Source organism: Hoplias malabaricus, chromosome 7, assembly GCF_029633855.1.
Source record: "Hoplias malabaricus isolate fHopMal1 chromosome 7, fHopMal1.hap1, whole genome shotgun sequence".
NCBI lineage: Eukaryota > Metazoa > Chordata > Actinopteri > Characiformes > Erythrinidae > Hoplias > Hoplias malabaricus.
In genome coordinates, this window is record NC_089806.1 from 11,999,372 (window position 1) to 12,023,289 (window position 23,918).

Sequence of the window (23,918 nt, forward strand, 5' to 3'; positions counted from 1 at the left end):
GCAGAATAGCTCTGTAAAGGGGCAGTGTGAGGGGCAGACCAGTGTCTTATTTTCAAGCCTCCCAGAGTAGAACTAAACGGAGTGCTGGCTTGTTTGGACAGCGGGTTTCACTAGGGTGACCAGATCTGAGGTGGTAAAAAAAAGAGGACACGTCTCGGGGTGTGTGTGTGTGTGTGTGGGGGGGGGGGGGGTCGCTGCCGTTGTGTGCTTAGCTGAACCTATGTGCTTTTAAGTCCTTTACACCTTTATTTACTACACAAAACATGGGATTTTCTTTTTTAATTCATCCGAGAACTTACATTTACGTTTCGGCATAGCTGCTCGAGATGAGGGTAGGTACATGAGCTTTGCCTGACGTAAACAAGGACTACTGCCGTGCAGACTGACCAATTAAATGTTTACAGAGAAGGTTATCGACCAATAACGGTAGCTCTACAGTCAGACCGTCCAATCAGAAGATTTTAGGCTACTTCACCACGCCCCCTTCTCACTCAAGCGAACCAATCGGAGTAGGGGAGGGCGGGACTAGTTTGTGAACGAAACTTCTCGAAGTTCTATGTAAGCTCTAGAAAAACAAAATCCCGGACGTTTGTGAAATTCCGCCCGGACATTTTTTAAGTCTAAAAAAGAGGACATGTCCGGGTAAAAGAGGACGTCTGGTCACCCTAGTTTCACAGGCAGAAGTGATTCAACATTTTAGACATAAAAATAAAATCATGGGTTTATTTTTAACATTGAAATATCGAAAATACAATCGACCCAGCGGCACGGTGGCGCAGCAGGTAGTGTCGCAGTCACACAGCTCCAGGGGCCTGGAGGTTGTGGGTTCGATTCCCGCTCCGGGTGACTGTCTGTGAGGAGTTGGTGTGTTCTCCCTGTGTCTGCGTGGGTGTCCTCCGGGTGCTCCGGTTTCCTCCCACAGTCCAAAAACACATGTTGCAGGTGGATTGGTGACTCAAAAGTGTCCGTAGGTGTGAGTGTGTGAGTGTGTGTGTTGCCCTGTGAAGGACTTGCGTCTCCTCCAGTGTGTATTCCCGCCTTGCGCCCAATGATTCCAGGTAGGCTCTGGACCCCCCGCGACCCTAAATTGGATAAGCGGTTACAGATAATGGATGGATGGATGGACAATCGACCCATAAAGCGTAGCAAACATATGATAACTGGACAAAAGTTCAGATGCTCAGGTGTCTTTACATTAATTGACTTTGAATATTAAGTGCATCCATTTTTTCCCCATCTTTGAAGTAATTTATTATTATTATTATTATTATTATTATTATTATTATATAATATTAATATTAAGTATATTAGCGGTGATAGCATGGAAGTTTAACATGGAAAGTATATGAGCAAGGGCCTTTGTGGAACAATTCCTGAATGTTATTATGAATGTGAGGGTGTGAGTTTAATGAGGTTTTTTGCATCTACATCGAAATGGATGAACTAGGTTCCTTGTGCACAGGAGTGTTGATCAGCTGGGATACAAAAGGGAGAAACAAGTCCTCAGTCAACATGGTTTTAACTTCTACAGAGTGTGAGCGTGCATTTACTAGTTGTTGTTTTTTTAAGGCCCTGAAAACAACCTCAACCTCCTCCTATATTTTACAGAGGAAAGAAACCCTAAGCACTGATTTGTTTTAAAAAAATCGTAAGGCTTTTTGTTTCTGCAGGGGATACACTTCACAGGTGACTGTGGGGAAAAACGCTAATGAATACATTCACTGATATGAATGATATGCAATTTGTTTCTTTATATTATTCTTGGTTTAAATGCTATTCGTCCTGAGATGCTGGCACAATCTGTACATACATGGTTCACTACATAGTGCCCATACTGTTCCTATCTAACAGACGACAGTTTTATTTCGAGCCCTATGCAAATGTTATAGTAAACAAGGCCTAATAGGATGTAACTTTTGCACAGGCCAATTTTTTCCCAAACAACTTTTCAAGCAATAGATGGCACTGTAGAGTCCATTTGGCATTACCCTCAATGTGGTGTGTGTTAAAAAGCAATAGCTATTCCTTGCTCTGAAATGTTGCTGTGGTTGTGTTATTACAGTTAAAGACCATGATGATTGTGTACGTCTATCAAAGTTATACCTAACAAGGTAATTTACCAGTTTTGAGATCAAGTTTGAAAGACACAGTTGGGTTGCTGAAGTCTCTACACACAATCTGTTACCAAAAAATATCAAAAGATGAGCTGCTCTGTGGTCAGAAATGAGCCACTGGTGGAGTTTTAATTGGTTACTGCAAGGTGGTAGAGGTTTTTACATACATTCTATGTTGAGTGTATAAATTAAAATTTCTGGGTTTTAACCAAACAGGACACGCTGCTTCATTCTGTTGGTGTGTGTGTGTGTGTGTGTGTGTGTGTGTTACTGGTGCTCTGCAGCGGGAGCCTAATGAGCTTTTCAGAATTATGCTGATGAAGGCTGTTCCAGAGAGCTTTGCCTTAGTGAAAGTGAAGCCCTGGGTGTGCAGATAAGATTCAGGCAGGTTTTCAATAAACAGCACAACATTCGGACCTCTCTCTCTCTCCTCTCTCTTTCTCTGCAGCTCTCCTTTCCATCTCTCTTTCCTTTCCTCTCAGATTTCCCTGCTCTAGCTCTCCCCCTTTCTCTTACCTTTTCCCTCTTTGCAGTTCTTCATTTTCCCCTCACTTTCTTTCCCCTCACTTTCATTCTTTCCCATTTATCCTTCCTGCATTCATCTTTTCCTTTGTCTCCTTTCCTTTTTCCTTTCTCCGAGTCTCCTTCTCTGTAAATCTTTCTCTTTCCTCTTCCCCATCATGTTTTTCCTTTCTCTTCTTTCATTACTTTCCTTTTCCCTGTCTCTCTCTGCATTCTCTCTCTTTACTCCTTTTCCTATCCCAACTTTCTCTCTCTCTCCCTTCATCTCATCTCTCTCTCCCTTCCTGTCCTTTCATCCCTTCTCTCTCTCTCTCTCTCTCTCTCTCTCTCTCTCTCTCTCAGACCTCACATTGTGCTGGAGGTCACATTGCTGGTGGAAAGAGACACAGTCAGCATTCTGTGCTGTGTAAGGAAGCAGAGCTTTTGCTTTACAATCTATAGCCCCTCCCCTTTGCGCTGTGTGTATAAGCAAGATATGGATGTTGGGGACAGGGCTTTAGAGCAGGGCAAGTGGCTGTGAATTACCCTCTGGTCCTGAACTAAATTGCCTTGACAATTTCTGCGCCAAAAAAAAAAACCCATATTTAATCTTTACTTGGCCTTAGTCAGGGTAAACTGCATGGACTGACTGGAGCAAGTGTCCTCTTGACATTTCTATACAGTGTTTGTTCATGGGCTCAACCATTTCTCACACGTACATGCATACCTGTGTATAACTTGTTCATTAATGAAGGTGTTCAGGAGTAGCTGCACATAAACAAAAATGAATCTTAGTCAATGCTAAGTGTCAGCTGTAGGTGTATGGGTGCAGCAGCATCAGCACCATTCAAGACCTGTGAGGTGAATAGAGGAGCCCAGAACGAATCATCCAACGTCATCACGCACACACGCAAGCGCAAACCTCATGACTGCTCTGGTAGCTTTATTGGTAACTTTTCAAAGCTGCACTCTGATTGGACAGCAGGTGGCAGTGACTGCTGAGAAAGAGAGGTGTGTGTGTGTGTCTGTGTGTATGTGGGTTGAGAGAGAGAGTGTGAGAGTGGGGAGAGGCTGCTGAAGCACAACTTGTTCTGAAGAGGAAGGATAAATCACAGGTTTATTTCCTGCAGGATTCCAGCAGGTTGCATTTGCAGATGCATGTCCTTGCAGCCGATGTCCGAAGCCTGGATTAAGGTGCTGTCCCTGGATTCAGGGGTTCTGGAGACACAGGATGGCATCTGCCAGGCACTATAGCCGCTCGGCCAGGGAGATCCACAACGAAATGCAGCGGCTACAGGGTGGGTGCTTACGCATGCTTTCTCTTAAGGTGACCTCACCGCTGTGCTGGGGATGACACAGCAGATCCCTGCATTACATATAGCACAGAAGATCCCAGGGGCTTCAGGAATGCAGGATTTCCTAATGGCATCTTAGTGTAGGCATTACTGGGACTTCTTAGATATGCTGTAAAGTTGTGGATGTATATGTGACATATACTTAGCAAAACTCAGTGATGCTGCAAGCTGTATTTTATCAGTAATCGTGTGTTTGTGGTGATTAAGCAATACTGCATATGGTTATTAACGTTATACACTAAGTCATTAAGCTGCAAATGCAATGTTTCTGTTGCACAGAGAGGTATTAGTTGTTTGGAGGTCAGTGGCTACAGCATTGTCCTTCAGGATTTTGGTGTGGGGTGTGTGTTCAAGGATATCACATGAGCCGGTAATGACAGTATTTTATGTAAGTTTTTTTCAGTATTCATTCAAGCTTTGCCAGCACAATTTTGTACAATTTCTGTACAGTACACTTTTAAGATGTAAACAAAGTTGTCCAGAGTGTTTTGATTTGAAATTAAATTCCAAATCAGAATTGCTCTCATAGGTTCACGCCTCAAAACAATGTATTTCCTTTAAAAGCTGCCTTTTATTTTTGCAAGAAATGCTCTGGAACATGCTGCTTGGTTCTTATAGGTGACAATCATAATTTGAATAAATAAAATTGAGGATGTTTCCTCATCATTTGCTATCTCTCTGGTCAATTTGTGCAATAGAACCAAGTCTAATGTGTTTACAAAGCCCTAGTGTCAGTAAATGGGTTAAAAAAACAACAAAAACAAAGGATCTCAGTCCGGAATGCTAGGCTCTCTCTCTCTCGCTCTCTCTCTCGCTCTCTCTCTCTTTCTCTCTCTCTCTCTCTCTCTCTCTCTCTCTCTCTCTCACAGCTCATGGCAGAGAAAAAGCATCTGGAGGTTTTTAGAGAACAAATAGACCTTCTAATATTGAAAAGCATGAACCAATGTCTGCTCCGTAGGTGGGTAATATTGACTTATATTAGCTGTAGATGGCACTGACTGTAAATCTGTCAGAGCTCTAACTCCAGGAAGGTAAACACTGAATGTGCTACAAACCTCTTGTGACAGATGAGTTTCTGTGGTAATTCAAACAGTGAATTAAAAACGTAAACTTCAGCCATGTACAAACAGTCCCCCCCCCCCCCCTCTTAAAAATATCATTCCACGTTACAAAACTTCTGAACGTAAACAATTTCCCTGCAATTGTAGAGAGTGCCTTTAAATAATTGCATTATGGTTTTGACATAAGTGCATACACTCCCATTAATTGTGTTGTAATTGTGTTACTGTGAGGTGCACTTGTGCAGCACAGTTCATTAAATCTCAGTAAAAATGAAATACATGAAAATGGTTGCTCTGCAGCGGCTGCAAATAAACGTCACAAAGTCACCATGTTTAGTGCTGAGTGTGGACTATGAGGGTGGGCTGTGTAGCACTAGAGCTGCATTCTCTGTGGTGATTGTGCTCTGGTCACTCCAACTTTGAATTTCAGATGTGAATACAGCTGTATTTGAGGTGTAGAAATGGTGAGCTCTCCTTTGATTCAACCATTGTAAATCTGAATGTGTAATTTTCTTACCTTTTAATTATTTCAACAATTTATTAGTTCAAATCACAGATGCAATTAATAATCAAACCTGAGTTGTTGAATTTTGAGGAAAACGTTGATGAAGATCCTACTTAAAGTCATTATCTACACCACTATTAAACACTGTTAATTATTCAGTAACATTAAGGAAAATAATAGCTATAAAAAATGATTGTGAGGGCCCATATGGGACCTTAATTATTAACGTTACCTTTTAAAATATATATTAGAAATTGAAAGATTTCAGTATTTTGCCTTGTCTTTTGTATTGTCTCTGTGTTGATTAAACTATTGTAAAGTAGAATGAACTTGAGTTAGATTCCAGACATGAAACTTAGACAGTCTCTCAATCTACAAGTAATACAGAATATGGTACAGTTCTCTTTACGCTCTCTTTTAGACACTGTCTCAGAATCAGACGTTCTCCTAAACCACCGTCACCGAATCAGATGTTCACATGTAGTCACCATCTCAGAATCAGACGTTCTCCTACAACCACCGTCACCGAATCAGACATTCTCCTGTAGACACCATCTCAGAATCAGACGTTCTCCTACAACCACCGTCACTGAATCAGATGTTCTCCTGTAGACACCATCTCAGAATCAGACATTCCCCTACAACCACTGTCACAGAATCAGATGTTCTCCTGTAGACACCATCACTAAATCAGATGTTCTCCTGTAGCCACAATCTCAGAATCAGATGTTCTCATACAACTGTCACTGAATCAGATGTTCTTCTACAACTACCTTCACTGAATCAGACGTTCTCCTTTAGACACCGTCTCTGAATCAGACATTCTCATACAACCAACTACACTGAATCAGACTTTCTCCTACAACCACTGTCACTGAGTCGGACGCACCCTGTAGACGTTTTGCTGTAGACAGTCACTGAATCAGACGTTCCGCTAAAGCCACAGTCACTTAATCAAACATTCTCCTGTAGCCAGTATGACTGAATCACACGGTAGTAACCTACTTAAATCCGACGTTATACTTTAGGAACCATCATTAACTTTTGAATGGCATTTTATACATCAACAAAATGTCTATTTTTTCTGATCCAACAGCTTAGACATTGTAATATAGAAAGTAAATTCACTAAATCAGACATTCAAGGATAGCAACATTCTTTACTCAAACACTTTCCCAGAACCACATTCACTGAATCAGACATTCTAAAATGGCAACAACAGCCTCTAAATTAGATGTTCTAATATGGCAACAACATTGACTAAATCAGTCTTTCAGCAGCTGCTCTAGTCCCCCCCCCCCACTTCTTTCCTTTTGTCTTTGTCATGTAGGGCTCTGAGTAGGACTCTGAATTTTAATTATAGAGAATATGAACGCTCATTTGTCTCTGTAACAATGTAACAGCGATTATCATCACTCACAAAATAATAGATTTCTTGTCCTGGAGTTCAGCATAATTCCCCCCCCCCATTTTTGTATCCCCCCAATTGTAATAAGCAGTTACTTGAATGAAGCATTTTGCTCCTTTTCTTTACAAATTAATCAGTGTCTGGTTAGACTTAATTTTGCTCCAGCAGAGCTTATACCAATCCTAGTCCAATCTGCAATCCAACAATAGTTTGAATTTAGATTGTGTTTTCTGGCAGTTGTATAATAACATTGCAGTGGCCATATTTTTTGGCCACAAAACACTAATGAAAATGTAGCTGAGGTCTCTCTCATGCTGTGGTCATTCTCACACACACATGATCACAGTGTGTTCTATTGCCTTGTCCCCATGACAATGAAATATTTAGTTAAGTCAGTATATTATGGATTTTAAACAGATCCTATTGTATTATATTTTAAATGTATTAGAGCATTGCAAGGCTTAGTGGAACTGTTGTGCAAGAACAGCAGCATGTGATAAACATGTTGGACATGGAGATTTGGTCGCCCTAGAAACCAGATGTGGAGCATGAAGATTGATGGTGTATTTAGATGGAGGTTGAGGGCAAAGCCACATGGCACTGAATGTGTTCAACAGGGCTGTGTTAGTAGACTTCATTGAGAGCGACAGATATAAAGGAGTGTGAGTGCATGTATGGGTGTGTATAATTATGAGTTATTCAGTATTAAGTAAACATATCTTACACATTTCAAGAAATATAACATCAGTTGTCAGTATTTAATTCTTCACACTTTCAGTTGTTTTTAGGAAGCTTGCTTACTATTATATTGAAGTGCTTTATATCCCGCAGCTCTTACGCTTATTGGTAGAGGTTGGGTGTATTGTCTTGCCTCATTAGCTCAATTATATGTTTAGGCAATTGTTAGAAACATATTTTTAGTTGTTATCTCTTATGTGTGTTTCTCTTTTCGACATTATACAAACAAATGTAACACATTTCAGTGGTAGCTTAGATGACTCCTTTGGGAGCAGCTTTGGGGTGAAGAGTTACAGCTGAGTGGAAGAATAAAGGAAGACGTGATAAATACTTACAGATTTGATATTTAGCAACTCGTTGATTTCTGTGTAATTTATTTTTTTTTTTTTGCATTTTTCTGATGTGAAAGATTAATAAGGTACTTAATGGTTATTGTGACAGGGGATTAAATAATCAAGTATGGTCTTTGACTCCAGTCAGTTTGTGCAATTGAAACAGGTCTAATGTGTTTACAAAGCCCTAGTGTCAGTAAATGGGTTAAAAACAACAACAAACAAAGGATCTCAGTCCGGAATGCTAGGCTCGCACTCTCTCTCTCTCTCTCTCTCTCTCTCTCTCTCTCTCTCTCTCTCTTTCTTTCTTTCTTTCTTTCTCTCCCTCTCTTTCTCTCTCTTTCTTTCTTTCTTTCTCTCCCTCTCTTTCTCTCTCTCTCTCTCTTTCTGACTCTCTCTCTCTTTCTCTCACTCTCGTTCTCTCTCTTTCTCGTTCTCTCTCTTGCTCTCTCTCGCTCTCTCTCTCTCTTTCTCTCTTTTTGTCTCTCTCTCTTTTTGTCTCTCTCTCTCTTTCTCGGTCTCTCTCTCTCTTTCTCGCTCTCTCTCTTTCTTGCTCTCTCTCTCTTTTTTTCTTTCTTTCTCTCTCTCTCTCTCAGCGAAAAAATGCTTTATCTGAACATTCAGTGGTTGCTATTTGCATGAAACATGAAAGCACAAACTTCACTGTAAATAGCGGAAAGATTTCTGTTGCTGCTTTAGGTGTCGCCAACCTGCTCAGGTTTCTTATCTCTGTCTGTGTGTGTGTGACTCCTAACAATGTCCTGACTTGTGGATTAAGCCTTTTTGTAATAATTAAAAAGCTTTTTATAGGTATAGTTGTTTATCATTAATTATGTATATAACTATAGAGACAATTTATGTAAAAAAAAAGTACCTTTTTTGAAAAAAGAGGGTGATTTTATGTCCATTGTCCTAGTGAAAATGTAACTGGTGTTAATTAGTTCCTTGGTTATCTATTGAAGATGTGATTTGAGTCAGAATTAGACTAATTTGTTCCTATCTTTTGATCAGGACACTTTGCTTTTCTGCGTGTGAATAGGCCACGTTTAGTTCCTCTTACTATCCAAACAAAAGACATGCTGATCAGTGGGGATGTTCACTGGGCTCCAGATACATTCAAACGTCCTGTGCTGTCTCTAAGCGCTGACGAAGGCTCTTGCTAATGAACACCTGTCTCATGTACACACACACACACACACAGGCAGCCTATTTAATCTTGTATATTTTTGTTCATTCTGCACACATTCTCCCATCTTGTGAGGGATATGAAAGCCTCCTTTGTGCACATTCTTTTTCTTCCCCATGCTTTGCAACTCTACAGTAATTAGTTATGAATTTTTGCTTGACAAGTCTCATATGGTTATTCGCCCGTATAGTCTCTGCATCTCTGGAATGTTATGTACATACAAACATACAAGGCTTCATGATTTCATTTGCATATATCACAAGAAACGTGTCTTTTCTTTTCAAACTCTCTTTGTAGCATCATTTCTGGGCCTAGTTGGTCAGTGCAGCAGTGGGCATGAGCTCAGACATAGTCCGTGTCCCCCTTTAATTTATTTATTTATTTATTTTTTCAGCTCACGTCCAAAAAGTGACAGGTTGTTAGAGGAAAAAAATGGCTGTTAGGAGGCGGGAAAAAGGGGAAAAAAACAGCAATTAGTGGCACCATATGGCAGCAAAAGGGGAAGTGTGCTTTGAAGGCCTTGCAGGCTAAAAATCTTTCCATATGTTGAGGAATTTTGCCGTTTATTGTCTCTCATTATCTAGGAAGTGTCACTCGTTCTCCAGGCCCACACATTTCAGTGATGTTTTGCGTGGGTAGTCCAAACCGAATGTCCCCACCCACGGTGACGTTTACATTGAAGGCTTCTTTTAATACAGTCGTGTCCATGAAAATGGCCTGTGTGTCAGCACTCATTAAGAATCTTTTTCCTTGTGGCCATACACCAAATGCACTGAAGGGTCACAATTAAACAGCAAGATATCTGTGCAATGATGTGTGATTTTTGTTGTGATGTAAAAAATTAATTGGCCAAATAAGTTTAAGTACTATGTTGATTAAGTTAAAGATGTATAGTACAAACATGCTGAGTGTGCTGCTAGGTTGAGGAACTGATCAATTAGCAGTCTTCTGTGGGTTGAATAATGTAGAAATTATTGCATATGTTCTTTGTGATTTATACTGTCATTGTAAATAATTCTATGGAATTCATTCATTGACATCATTAAGCTACTTTGGGTTTTCTATACATAATGATTGCATCCCAGATTGAAAGTGTGTTATATGAACATCCATTCATTCATTCATTATCTGTAACTGCTGATCCAGTTCAGGGCCTACCTGGAATCATTGGGCGCAAGGCGGGAACACACCCTGGAGGGGGCGCCAGTCCTTCACAGGGCAACACACACACATTCACTCACACACTCACACCTACGGACACTTTTGAGTCGCCAATCCACCTACCAACGTGTGTTTGTGGACTGTGGGAGGAAACCAAACAGTCACCTGGAGGAAACCCACGCGGACACAGGGAGAACACACCACACTCCTCACAGACAGTCACCCGGAGGAAACCCACGCAGACACAGGGAGAACACACCACACTCCTCACAGACAGTCACCCGGAGGAAACCCACGCAGACACAGGGAGAATACACCACATTCCTCACAGACAGTCACCCAGAGTGGGAATCGAACCCACAACCTCCAGGTCCCTGGAGCTGTGTGACTGCGACACTAACCTGCTGCGCCAGCATGCCACCTCAAGTGGCCAATTTTATAGTGTGTTTATATTACAGTGTGATTTATTAATTTATAAAAAAAAAGACCACAGATGTGGTGATAGTTCATTAATGTCAAACCTAAACTGAAGTTAGTCTTAAGAACAAAAGTCATACTTTCGTTTATTTCTAATCCAACCCTATATTCATTAAAGTGAGGGTTAAGCAAAAAAATCCAGTTGGCTAATTTCCCCTTTATTTTTAATGTGGCTGATCAACCAAGACAAAGTAAGTCATTGTAATGAAAAGTCTTATTTTAATTACATTAACATATTAGCCTCCAGTCCAAAGAATCAACCTTCAGACATTAAACAAGTCGTGGATGACTGACTACATTTGGGACATTGAGACAATTCTGTAATTTAGGGGAAGCCTTTTCTTAATGAGTCCAATACATGTGACAGGACAATGTTTACAAACCGTCGGACATTTCCAAATTATATGATGTAAATGAACTTATATTCAGACTTCATGTTAATAGTATCATAGCTCCACACCCTGCGTTATCAGTAAAGTCAAGTTGGTGTTTATAGGGTTCAGTGCTTGGTAAGCTAACCATGGTGAAGATAACATGCAAACACTTCTTTCTGAAGGTCCTTTAGGAGGGCGTCTACTAGATTGTGATGTTGTTTGGAGAACTTGATATCAGTTCCATGTGCACGTGGATATGCCCTAATGCACTACTGGACACTTCCGGCACTTGGGCTTTTTTTGAATGGCTGCGGCATTGTTAGACACAAAGGCCATAAGTCCAGTTGGCCTTGCTCTCTCAGGGTGGATATGTCGGTCCTCTCTATTTCATCACTGTGCAGTGCCACCAAAGCAGGTGTCTTATGGCCTGTGTAACAGAAGATTTAGTGTTTGGAGGCAGGCCATTGTTTCACGTTAGGTGCTGTTTAAAAAGAAGTGATGGTTGGCATCACATGATTCAGTAAAAAGTTTTTCTTATTAATTTATTTATTTATTTTTTAATCTTCTCAGATTTGTTGCATCGTGTGACTGAGGGAGTTGTAGCCAAGGGTTAAAACTGGCAATAACAAAGTTGAGGAGAAAATTGGGTACAAATCAGAAGAAAAAGAAAAAAATGGAATTCTCTTGAACAACTTACACTGTTGTAACCAATGCCAACTTACCTACTTTTCTAAACCCTGTGTAACAATGCCAGAGAGAGGGAAATTGAAGGAGAGGCATGGAGGTCATCTTCAGCTTCAGCTTTCCTTTTAAACTCAATCGTGCCACCATTGGCGCAGACCCACAGGAGCAGAATAAAGCCATTGTAACTTGGCACAGTGCCACAGCCATGTGTAATGATATGCCAGAGATGGCAAGGCTTGGACCATTCTGCACTGGCCAGGGTAGACAGTCACCTTGACCACTTTCTGAGCTCAGAGCTCTGTGGAAACTGATGCTCTTTTAGCACTGACAGTGGGTCCAGAGATATATTTAACTGCCTTCTCATTTTCCCTCGATATTTCAACACCTCTAGTCAGAATCCTATTTCAGCTGCAACCATGAATACAGAATGCAGGGTTTTCTGTAGCAGGTCAGCGGTCAAAGTAATAAACACTTGTATAATAAGTGTAATTTGGAGGATTTGTGATGGCACAGTGGGGTATGATCGTCTTTTACAGCCTCAGAGAAATGACGTGTGAGGAATATTTAGTAAGATATTCATGGATATGGGACATCTATGGAAATATATCCAAAAAATCCTCTTATGCATTTTAACAGTCTTCTCCGTACCTCAGATGATGTCTATCAACCAAGACAAGCCACGTGTCTGTAATTGGTGTTTTTAGTTTTGCACTGGAGCTACAAGTCTCATTAAAGTAAATGAGAATTTTGCCTCAGAAATAATCTATTAAAATGGAAGTGCAGTAAAAGTGCAGTAATGGATCACCCTCTGGACTGAACTGAGTAGAGGTGGCATTTGGGATTAAGGGTTAATCAGCCAACAAGGGAACCTGACCTATGTGATGTTTAAGTCAAATTCCAGCAGTTCTTTAAAGACATTTTTCAACATTTAGTGTAAAGACTTTGCAGAAGAGAAGCTGTTACAGCAGCAATACTCTTCATTTAAAGACTAAGCACCACTTAATGGACCTCCATGAATATTTCACATGATCTTAGTTACTGACATATATAAGTATGAATTAAAATGAAAATAGCTGCTTAATTTGCTTTAAAACTGACAATTTTATTAAATTGACGTAAAAACCCGAGCTCGCTACGGAAATTCTTGAACGCAACCGTGACGTCACTGGTGGACAACAGCTGAACAACGCCGCGGTAAAACACCGTTATGACTGACTGTTATGACAGTATCTAGCTAAATAACCAACATTATTCATGACAATAGCCTAGCAATAAGCTAAACTCAAATGTAGAGGTACCGTTATTCTTGTAAATGTGATCGAAGTCGAACTCGAATTCATCCGACACTATAAACCTCCGTAATGCAGCTACGTAGCCGAGTATAATCTGAGACACCGAGTTTAGCGAGTCAAGCTAACGTTAACTAACACCAACTAAAACAGGCGAAGTGAGTGTCCTTACCCTGTTTACCTCCATGTTACAGAGGCTCTTGAACACCTTTCGTTGGTGTCCTTACATGCCCATATTGTTGGAAAAGCGCCAGTGAAATGGGCTACAGATAACGGAGTGAGCGGATGGTCCTTTCCAAAGTGCCCGTTTAAAGTTGACAAATTTAGTCCATTTTCTGGATATTTTGGGATCTTTGGGCCATTTGTTCACAGATGTCCCACTGTACATTGAATGATTGCAGCCAAAAACAACACACCTTTTCGTCATTTTGCATTAAATTAAGTGCAACTTCTAGAGTTGTTGTCCACCATCTACGTCACAGGCAAGACGCCTATTAGAGTTTCCGAACACCGTTGGGGGGGGGGGGGGACAACCAACGGTCTTTTAAACCTTATTCCTTGAATTAGTAAGAAATAACATGTTTTCTGACTATCAATAAACACAAGTTAGGAACTCAAACTCCACTGTATTTATTTGTTTGACACTTTCATAGAGCTGCTGCTTAGCACTTAAAAAATGAGCAGGGATCCACAAATTTAATCATGTATCCTATGTGTAGTAGGGATAAGTACTATGGAAAAAAATATAACACTTTATCACACACAATCTGCAACATTTCACAGCTAGTTGTACAGTGTATGACTGTGTGTGTGAGAAATGTTGATTTGATTGTAATGTGACATGATTTAGCTGTTCCAAGATTTCCAAAGATGGAACAAAGGGATAAAAAAGACCAGATAAAACAATACCAAGCTTCACTTACAGCACTATATTACATTCGGTTAAATAGACGTTTTCCCTTCTGACGTATGTGTGTGTGTCTTTCTTTCTCACAGTGACACTAGCTGCACTGGAACCTTCTTTAGGCTACAATCAGATTATAAACCCTTTCAGCTGCCAATCAGAGTGTGTAATCATCAGATCAAAGGCACCAGGGTCCCTCCCAAACACTGCAGAGGGAGGGGCCTGATAATGATACTCTTGTGCTGCTGTCAGTCAGTGGGTGAAATCTTTTAAAGGGCAAGTACACTGTGTTCTGCGTCAGGCTCCCTTCCCTTTCAAAGCTATGATTTAGTGTCTCATAGCTAGACTGTTTTATTGAAAGCTTAACAACCAAGGTGCCATTAGTACAGATCGGTAGCTGATGGTTCAGCAGAAAACCCTAAATGATACAGTCAAATGCACACAGTTTCTCCATTACCCTGAATGTAATTAATCAAACAACCAAGAGATGCTTTGTATGCAAAATTTGTTTCTTTAATTTTGTGTTGGAGCTGCTAGGCAAATGTAAAGATTATAATCCAATAATTAAAGCTTGAGGAGTTAATCTCAGATAGAACTTCCTGTATGGATTCTGGCATGAAGTTATCTATAAAAACAAAAGCACAGAGAATATGAGAAAAAATAAATGGCTGTTCTAATCACTCAGTGACAACAAAGACGGAGCTAAACTGTAAAACGGTGAATGTGTGAGCTACTTTATTTTTTATATAACGTGGAATTTGATTCATTTTTATTAATTAAAAATCACACACACACACACACACTTCAGAGGAGAACTTTATTGTAATTATTCATGTGCATTTGATTGGGCGGCAGGGTGGCGCAGCAGGTAGTGTTGCAGTCACACAGCTCCAGGGACCTGGAGGTTGTGGGTTCAATTCCTGCTCCGGGTGACTGTCTGTGAGGAGTGTGGTGTGTTCTCCCTGTGTCTGCGTGGGTTTCCTCCGGGTGACTGTCTGTGAGGAGTGTGGTGTGTTCTCCCTGTGTCTGCGTGGGTTTCCTCCGGGTAACTGTCTGTGAGGAGTGTGGTGTGTTCTCCCTGTGTCTGCGTGGGTTTCCTCCGGGTGCTCCAGTTTCCTCCCACAGTCCAAAAACACACATTGGTAGGTGGATTGTCCGTAGGTGTGAATGTGTGAGTGTCTGTTCTCCCTGTGACTGGCGCCCCCTCCAGGGTGCATTCCCGCCTTGCGCCCAATGATTCCAGGTAGGCTCTGGACCCACCGTGACCCTGAACTGGATAAGCGCTTACAGATAATGAATAAATGAATGTGCATTTGATTACAACTGCTCCACCTATTCTATCCTCTGCCCATCCCAATACACTATAACATAAATAAAATAAACATTCTGACAGGGGGACAACAGTCAGATAAACTATGTGTAACACTACAACAGAAAAAAACTCAAGGCATAAGGAATATAATATTAGGGGTGTTTACACATGAAGAGGACAACAAAGAATAAAAATTGAATTTGTAGCGTGTGTGTGTGTGTGTGTGTACACACCAGTCAGCCATTATTATTATTATTATTATCGTTACACTTATATAGCGCCTTTCTAGACACCCAAGGACGCTTTACAATCTACACTGCCATGTAGAGCCATGCGCATGCAGTACATGCAACATACTGTAAAACACAATAGTCCTCCAAAATGTATTTTTTTTTCAGGGTGTGAATGTTTTTAATTTTATTTCTTTCTTTTTAAATATGGACCATTTCACTTCAGTGGTTCTCTTTAGTGCTGGATCAGCTGCTCAGATAAAAGCACGGTTGTGAACCTGTTCTGACCGTAATGACCTGTCCCTTCTGATTGACAGTAATTGATTAGATGGACAGACGGATAAAGCTCAGATGGGCCTTTATGGGCTCCGTTGTGTATGAGGCACTAACAGTCGCCTGCAGGTGGAACCGAATCTGTTTTTCCTTCTTGCCCTTATCTTACAAAAGCAGGTCGACAGCTGATGCTCCCCACTGTCGATCCCACATCACACCACACCTTGGGCTGATCAAAAGCAATGAGACTTTCTGCCTCAGGCCAGCTGCGTATAACATGTTGAGGGTCAAGAGGGCGTTTGTTGACCTTGTGCCAGGCTTTCAGTCTCCCAAGATGGAACGGGATAGAAAGCTGGAGGTAGATGCTCTGTTTAGCCCTCAAGCACCCAACACTACCAAAGTAGCTCCAGTCTTAAATGCTGCGTTATACTGTCCAATCCAGTACACTTTTGTTTGTATTTCAGCAAGTTTCCCATGGTTCATTAGCTCTGTGGTCTGTTTGTGAACTGGAAATGGTACTGTGTACAAACACCTCATTGGCTCGGACTAAAACAGCTCAGAACCAAGCTTTCGAAGGAGCACTGAAGGGAGAGGTGCGTTTGTCCTGTTGATGACTCATACTCAGACTCATACACTGCACCTTTAATGAGTAACTCTGTTGTGTATAGCACCAGCTGTTTACAAAAGCAAAAATGATGCTCTGATGCACCTTTCAAAGCATTAACCACAACGGTTTCCCCCCACCCTCTCCAACTCACAACAAATCCACTCTCCTATGTGTAACATGACAGTGTGGGCACTGCACAGAGGATGAAAGGCTTAGCCTGTCTGACCTACTTCTGCCCCGGCCACAACATGACTTCATTATTTGCTCCCAAAGTCCAACAGTCTACACTTGGGGTCTCTGACAGTGTCTTCTGGAAGGACATCAGTCATGTGAACTGTTCCATATGAAACGCTCGTTAAATATTCCTGACCAAAGAAGTAAGGGTAGTTTGAGAGATAATAGGGAAGTTGTGTGTGCTTTCAGACTTCACTACAGCTCTGATTGTTTTAAACGCTTTAAATACTCTGCAAATAATGGAAAAGGATTCATGGAGGTCAGCGCACTTCTTGTTGTATTTGTGTGGGCTGTAATCTTCCAAATGTTAATAAATGACTACGGGATTTAGGCCTCACATCTGTGGCACTAGGGCTGAAATGAAATGAAATGTGCAATTATTTGTCATTGTACAATGAAATGTGGACATATCTGTGGCTGGACAATTCAATATCAATATCAATATATATATATCGTGATATAAAAAGTTTGTTCAGCGCACTTAATTTAAAATTTAGTATAAGATATTAGCCCTGTGAGTTGGTGTGTTCTCCCTGTGTCCGTGTGGGTTTCCTCTGTGTGACTGTCTGTGAAGGAGAGTGATGTGATCTCCCTGTGTCTGTGTGGGTTTCCTCCGGGTGACTGTCTGTGAGGAGTGTGGTGTGTTCTCCCTGTGTCCGTGTGGGTTTCCTCTGGGTGACTGTCGATGAGGAGTGTGGTGTGTTCTCCCTGTGTCTGCGTGGGTTTCCTCCGGGTGACTGTCTGTGAGGAGTGTGGTGTGTTCTCCCTGTGTCCGTGTGGGTTTCCTCTGGGTGACTCTCTGTGAGGAGTGTTCTCCCTGTGTCCCCTGCGTGGGTTTCCTGCCTGGGTTTCCTCCGGGTGACTGTCTGTGAGGAGTGTGGTGTGTTCTCCCTGTGTCTGTGTGGGTTTCCTCCGGATGCTCCGGTTTCCTCCCACAGTCCAAAAACACACGTTGGTAGGTGGATTGTCCGTAGGTGTAAATGTGTGAGTGTGTCTGTGTTGCCCTGTGAAGGACTGGCGCCCCCTCCAGGGTGCGTTCCCGCCTTGCGCCCAATGATTCCAGGTAGGCTCTGGACCCACCGTGACCCTGAATTGGATAAGCGCTTACAGATAATGAATGAATGAATGAATGAATGATATTAATATTTACAAAGACTTTTATGTTTGATGGTGGTGTCATGTTTTCTCTGTTGTTGGAAATTTTCAGTGGATTTTATGCTCTTCATTTCGGTATTAGAATTAAATCGATATATTTCTTCATTCATTACAAAATGAAGAAATATATCGTGGTATAAATTTTGGCAATATTTATACCACAGTGAAAAGGAATTTAAAAATGACTGCTACAAAGTTCCTGAACTCCTGGACTACAGATGGGGATGCAGTTGGTGTTTCACTTAAATTTTGTTCACGTGACAGGAAGCATATTGTAAAGGAATAGGGGACAAAATGTGGATTTTCTAGAGGTCACCAAAGATTCACTCAGGAACCACTGACACACTGTGTGTATATTTACTTGGAGACTTTAAGCAGAGGCCCATTCTTTGTGCTTTATCAGAAATCAAGATCATTGCTCAGTACATAACATAAACTACAGGGGTTGGACAATGAAACTGAAACACCTGTCATTTTAGTGTGGGAGGTTGGTGGCCAATCTTCATTAACTGCACATTGCACCAGTAAGACCATGGTTCAAACACTGTGTCCTGAAGGCGGTGCCGTGTATCAGGACGACAATGCACCAATACACACAGCAAGACTGGTGAAAGATTGGTTTGATGAACATGAAAGTGAATTTGAACATCTCCCATGGCCTGCACAGTCACCAGATCTAAATATTATTGAGCCACTTTGGGGTGTTTTGGAGGAGCGAGTCAGGAAACGTTTTCCTCCACCAGCATCACGTAGAGACCTGGCCACTATCCTGCAAGAAGAATGGCTTAAAATCCCTCTGACCACTGTGCAGGACTTGTGTATGTCATTCCCAAGATGAATTGACGCTGTATTGGCCGCAAAAGGAGGCCCTACACCATACTCATACATTATTTTGGTCTAAAACCAGGTGTTTCACTTTCATTGTCCAACCCCTGTATGTTTAGTAAATCATTAAACATACAGAAATCAACCACTGACAGGTGGAATGAAAAACCGCTGATTAATCTGTTAAAATGTCACCTCTCCAGGGGAGGGATATATTTAGAAAGAAGTAAATGATTAGTTCTTGAATGATGTTGATGTTAGAAGCTGGGAAAGTGAGCAAGGCTAAGGATCTGAGGCACTTTGACTCATGGCTGGGTCAGAGCATCTCCAACACTGCAGGTCTTGTGGGGTGGTCCGGTATGCAGTGGTCCAGTGGGTGCCCAAAGCTCACTGATACACCACAGGAGCAAAGGCTAACCTTCCTGGGCAGATCCTTCAGAAGAGCTACAGCACCACAGTAAGTGACAGGAAGGTATCAGAACACACGGTGCACCAGTCTGTGCTACAGTAGCTTGTTCGTGATATTGAAGCTGGTGGGCTTTATTGCCCATGTGCATCTGTGAGCCATTGGCAGCCTCTGAGCTTGTTGCACTGGTTGCCTTTATATGTTATAATAGATTATAAAGATTCATAATTGTTGTTAAAATACGGTGGGTTCGATTCCTGCTCCGGGTGACTGTCTGTGAGGAGTGTGGTGTGTTCTCCCTGTGTCTGCATGTGTTTCCTCCGTGTGACTCTCTGTGAGGAGTGTGGTGTGTTCTCCCTGTGTCTGCGTGGGTTTCCTCCGGGTGACTGTGAGGAGTGTGGTGTGTTCTCTCTGTGTCTGTGTGGGTTTCCTCCGGGTGACTGTCTGTGAGGAGTGTGGTGTGTTCTCCCTGTGTCTGTGTGGGTTTCCTCCGGGTGACTGTCTGTGAGGAGTGTGGTGTGTTCTCCCTGTGTCTGCATGTGTTTCCTCCGTGTGACTCTCTGTGAGGAGTGTGGTGTGTTCTCCCTGTGTCTGCGTGGGTTTCCTCCGGGTGACTGTGAGGAGTGTGGTGTGTTCTCTCTGTGTCTGTGTGGGTTTCCTCCGGGTGACTGTCTGTGAGGAGTGTGGTGTGTTCTCCCTGTGTCTGTGTGGGTTTCCTCCGGGTGACTGTCTGTGAGGAGTTTGGTGTGTTCTCTCTGTGTCTGTGTGGGTTTCCTCCGGGTGACTGTGAGGAGTGTGGTGTGTTCTCTCTGTGTCTGTGTGGGTTTCCTCCGGGTGACTGTCTGTGAGGAGTGTGGTGTGTTCTCCCTGTGTCTGTGTGGGTTTCCTCCGGGTGACTGTCTGTGAGGAGTGTGGTGTGTTCTCCCTGTGTCTGTGTGGGTTTCCTCCGGGTGACTGTCTGTGAGGAGTTTGGTGTGTTCTCTCTGTGTCTGTGTGGGTTTCCTCCGGGTGACTGTGAGGAGTGTGGTGTGTTCTCTCTGTGTCTGTGTGGGTTTCCTCCGGGTGACTGTCTGTGAGGAGTGTGGTGTGTTCTCCCTGTGTCTGTGTGGGTTTCCTCCGGGTGACTGTCTGTGAGGAGTTTGGTGTGTTCTCCCTGTGTCTGTGTGGGTTTCCTCCGTGTGACTCTCTGTGAGGAGTGTGGTGTGTTCTCCCTGTGTCTGCGTGGGTTTCCTCCGGGTGACTGTGAGGAGTGTGGTGTGTTCTCTCTGTGTCTGTGTGGGTTTCCTCCGGGTGACTGTCTGTGAGGAGTGTGGTGTGTTCTCCCTGTGTCTGTGTGGGTTTCCTCCGGGTGACTGTCTGTGAGGAGTTTGGTGTGTTCTCTCTGTGTCTGTGTGGGTTTCCTCCGGGTGCTCCAGTTTCCTTCCACAGTCCAAAAACACATGTTGGTAGGAGGATTGGCGACTCAAAAGTGTCCGTAGGTGTGAGACACACACACACACACACACATTCACTCACACACTGTGTTGCCCTGTGAAGAGTAACAGACTCCAGGGCGTATTCCACCCAATGATTCCAGGTAGGCTCTGGACCCACCGTGACCCTGAACAGGATAAGGGTTACAGACAATGAATGAATGAATGAATGAATATTAAAATATGAGGCAGAGCCCTCTTCTTCTTCTCTCAAGGATTGTTTGATGTTATATGAAAAAAAATTTTGTTGTGTGTGGTCCTATAAAAATGTGTTTTTTTTTAATTTTTTTATTTATATTTACTTATGTCATTAGCATGGCTGTTTGAGTGAATGGGCTGCAAAAAAAATGTTATGGATATGTTTTTCCTCCCAAACAAAAGGCGTTTGTGTTTGTACTGTTCCTGAAAGTGTTGATCTCGTAGTGTTCATGCTGCTGGTGAACATGACTCTCTCTTGCGCAGACTGGATTGGGCAGAGGAGACATGACTGCAGACAATGTAAGCGCATCTGACTTGAACAGGGCCCAAAAGGCTTTCAAAGAGCAGAGGAAGACATTGCGGTAATCATCTCCGCTTGTTCATCAGATGGTTTGTGTGGACCCCCTTATCACAGGCGTGTCATTACTGAGCTAATTGGGCAGCTTTAGGCACTGGTGCAGTTGAAAAGGGCTGCGGGACGGCGGAAGTAGAAGCGGAAGCTTTGAGGGGGCTGGTGGGTGGTGGTGGTGGATCATAAGGGCTTTTAGTCTTCCAGCATGTGAAGGACATGAATACACACTTAACAGCAATTTGCGGAGACATTTGAGCCTTCATTGCTTTAATGATGGGTGAAGGAGGTGTGTGTGTAACACATGAGGTGGGGGGGTTAAAGAGAGAGCACATGCGATACAGACAGAAATAAGAGTTTGAAGGAGAGAATGAATTGGGGATAAAAGGCTAGAGAAAGAAGAGTATAAGCAAGAGAAAGAGGAGAAGTTGGGAAAAAGGAGTCAGGACGAATGAGAGAAAGCAAGAAACAGGACAGAAGGGAGACTGAGGGGAGATGAGAGAGAGAGAGAGCACCTGTTTGTTCCTGCAGGGCGTTCATTAGTGCAGATTTATGGAGTGGATCATTATGGGATGTAGATGTTCAGATGGAAAGCTGATCCTTTGGGAAATCACCACAGCTGGAAAAAATGCTGCCTTTAAAGTGCATCGAGGGAGTGCGAGGGACCCCCCGACTGCAGGCCCATGTTGAGGGGCACATTTAAAGCAGCACACATAATAATTGACGTTTTAACCCTTTATTATTCCGTGCTATTCAATTACTTAATTGCAGATTTAATTACAGACATAGTTCCACACTGCTTTCCCTCTACATTCAGCAGGTTTGAGTCTGCACTTTTGTTTGACGTCCAAATGATGTACAAACACCATTTCCTGCTAATGGATTTTTTATTTTCTTTTTGGGAAAATAGGAAACACTGTTTGTCTCTGTTTCTAAGGAGGCTCTCTGATGTCTGCGCAGTGCTGTATACGTGAGATACACAGAGGTGGAAATGCAGTGGAGAAACAATAACTGAGGTTAAATGTCAGAACAAGTGCTTTATTTGGAGGGCATTTACTGTAAATACAAGGTTAACACAGCCACAGTCAAGGTGTTGACCACATCACCATCATTTTAAAACAGTACCAGCTTATTCCCAGTAGATGGAGCTCTGCCTCCCCAGGAATCTGTATAAAACTGTGCAGAAATCTGAGAGAGAACCCAAATATCCTGAGGCTGCAGGGGAAAGTAAACCCCGTGTCCAGTCTCTCACTGCCCTTTAGATCCTTTTCCTTTCTGTATAGAGCCTGCAGCCTCCTGATAAACCTGGATCCTTCTGAAACAGTCTCCAATGCAGTTGTTTTCTTATATTTCTGGCCAGTGATCTGAGTTAAGAACCCCTGCTCTTAGAAGGAAGCAAGAAGCCAGTTTATAATAGGCTTTACACAGTGGGTAAAACAGAACAAACACTGCGAGCTCTTTTATGAGATGGAGAGGATTATTACATGTGATGAGTCCATGTAGCTGAATGTTAGTGTGTGTCATATTAATGTGCTTTGAGTTTTGAAACCTCATCACTCCCAAGTGGAGTCCAGGTGGTATCTGGTGGCATGGTGAGGTGGCTCCAAAACGTGCAATTCACCTGCTGCTTGACTTAACATTTACGTTCAGATTGCTGGAGTATTCTTTCAACAGTGATATTGTACACAAACACACACACACACACACACACACACACACACCCCAGTACAGATATAGTGAATAGTGTTGTTTCACTCTGGCATGGTGAAATATTAATTTAGACAAAAGCGCTTTAACGGGTTCTTTTCTGTCTGTGTGACTTAGAAATAATTCATGGATCTATTTTGCGCTTTGGGTTTTCAATCTCCATTCTCCCAGCCTCTCGTTTTTGTGGCTATTATGTTTGTGGAGTTGTGTGAAATTGCCCTCTGCAGTGGAGTCAGTGCTCAGAGCTTATTGATGTTTCAGCACCACGGACAGAGACAGAGCTGTTCCAATGCCAACAGCACTTCACTCCTCCTCCACGGTCAGCGCTGAACTGCAGCCCACCCGCAAATTAACCTCACGAGTGCCAGTGTCGCTCAGTGCAGATGTGTCAGCATATGTTTGACTTATTGTTTGATATTTTCACTCACTCACTCACTCACTCACTCACTCACTCACTCACTCATTCATTCCCCACATTTCCCCACACTCAGGGTTAGAGCGTTTTCACAAGGGGGTGCTGTTCAGTGCTTCACATCAAAGACACATATTCATTCATATTTTTCTTATTAGATGTTATTTATAGGAAGATCATTTGGGCGTGGCTGGGTGGGTGGGAATAGTGGAATCCTCTTTAAGGTGGAATGGTGTTGATGCATGAATATAAAATGGACTCATTGCTGTCACCGTTTGCAATAAGCTTAAAAAAGGAGCTGTGTGTGTGTGTGTGTGTGTGTGTGTTCTCTTTTTGTTTCAACGAAGGTTTCAAAAACAGTTTGAGAGGGAGCTGAAGACAGATAACGTGTGACAGTTGCCATTTGATATTAATGCCTTTCATTTTCAAAAGCCTTTCAAAAGCCACTATTGGGAGGGAAAGAGTAAAATAGGAAATCACGTCCATGATTAATGACGCCATCATTATCTCAGAGATAGAAGACTCCGTGGGCTTATGGTTTTCCTTATTGAGTCAGCAGTGAAGACGGTCTCAGGTAAACACACAGAATTATGGCTATTATGTGATCACACTTTGTTTAAACATTGTTTACACTGTGTGTTTCATTATA

General features: G+C 42.3%; 1 protein-coding gene across 1 annotated transcript in view; it reads left to right on the forward strand.

Moving 5' to 3' along the window:
- The first annotated feature begins 3,671 nt into the window (after positions 1-3,671).
- The window catches only part of syne1a (spectrin repeat containing, nuclear envelope 1a), a 177,173-nt gene continuing 156,926 nt past the window's right edge, over positions 3,672-23,918 (forward strand). The window contains exon 1 of the mRNA XM_066677827.1: positions 3,672-3,913. Within this exon, the coding sequence (XP_066533924.1) occupies positions 3,847-3,913 (67 nt within the window). The 5' untranslated portion in view covers positions 3,672-3,846. The remainder of the gene's footprint in view (positions 3,914-23,918) is intronic.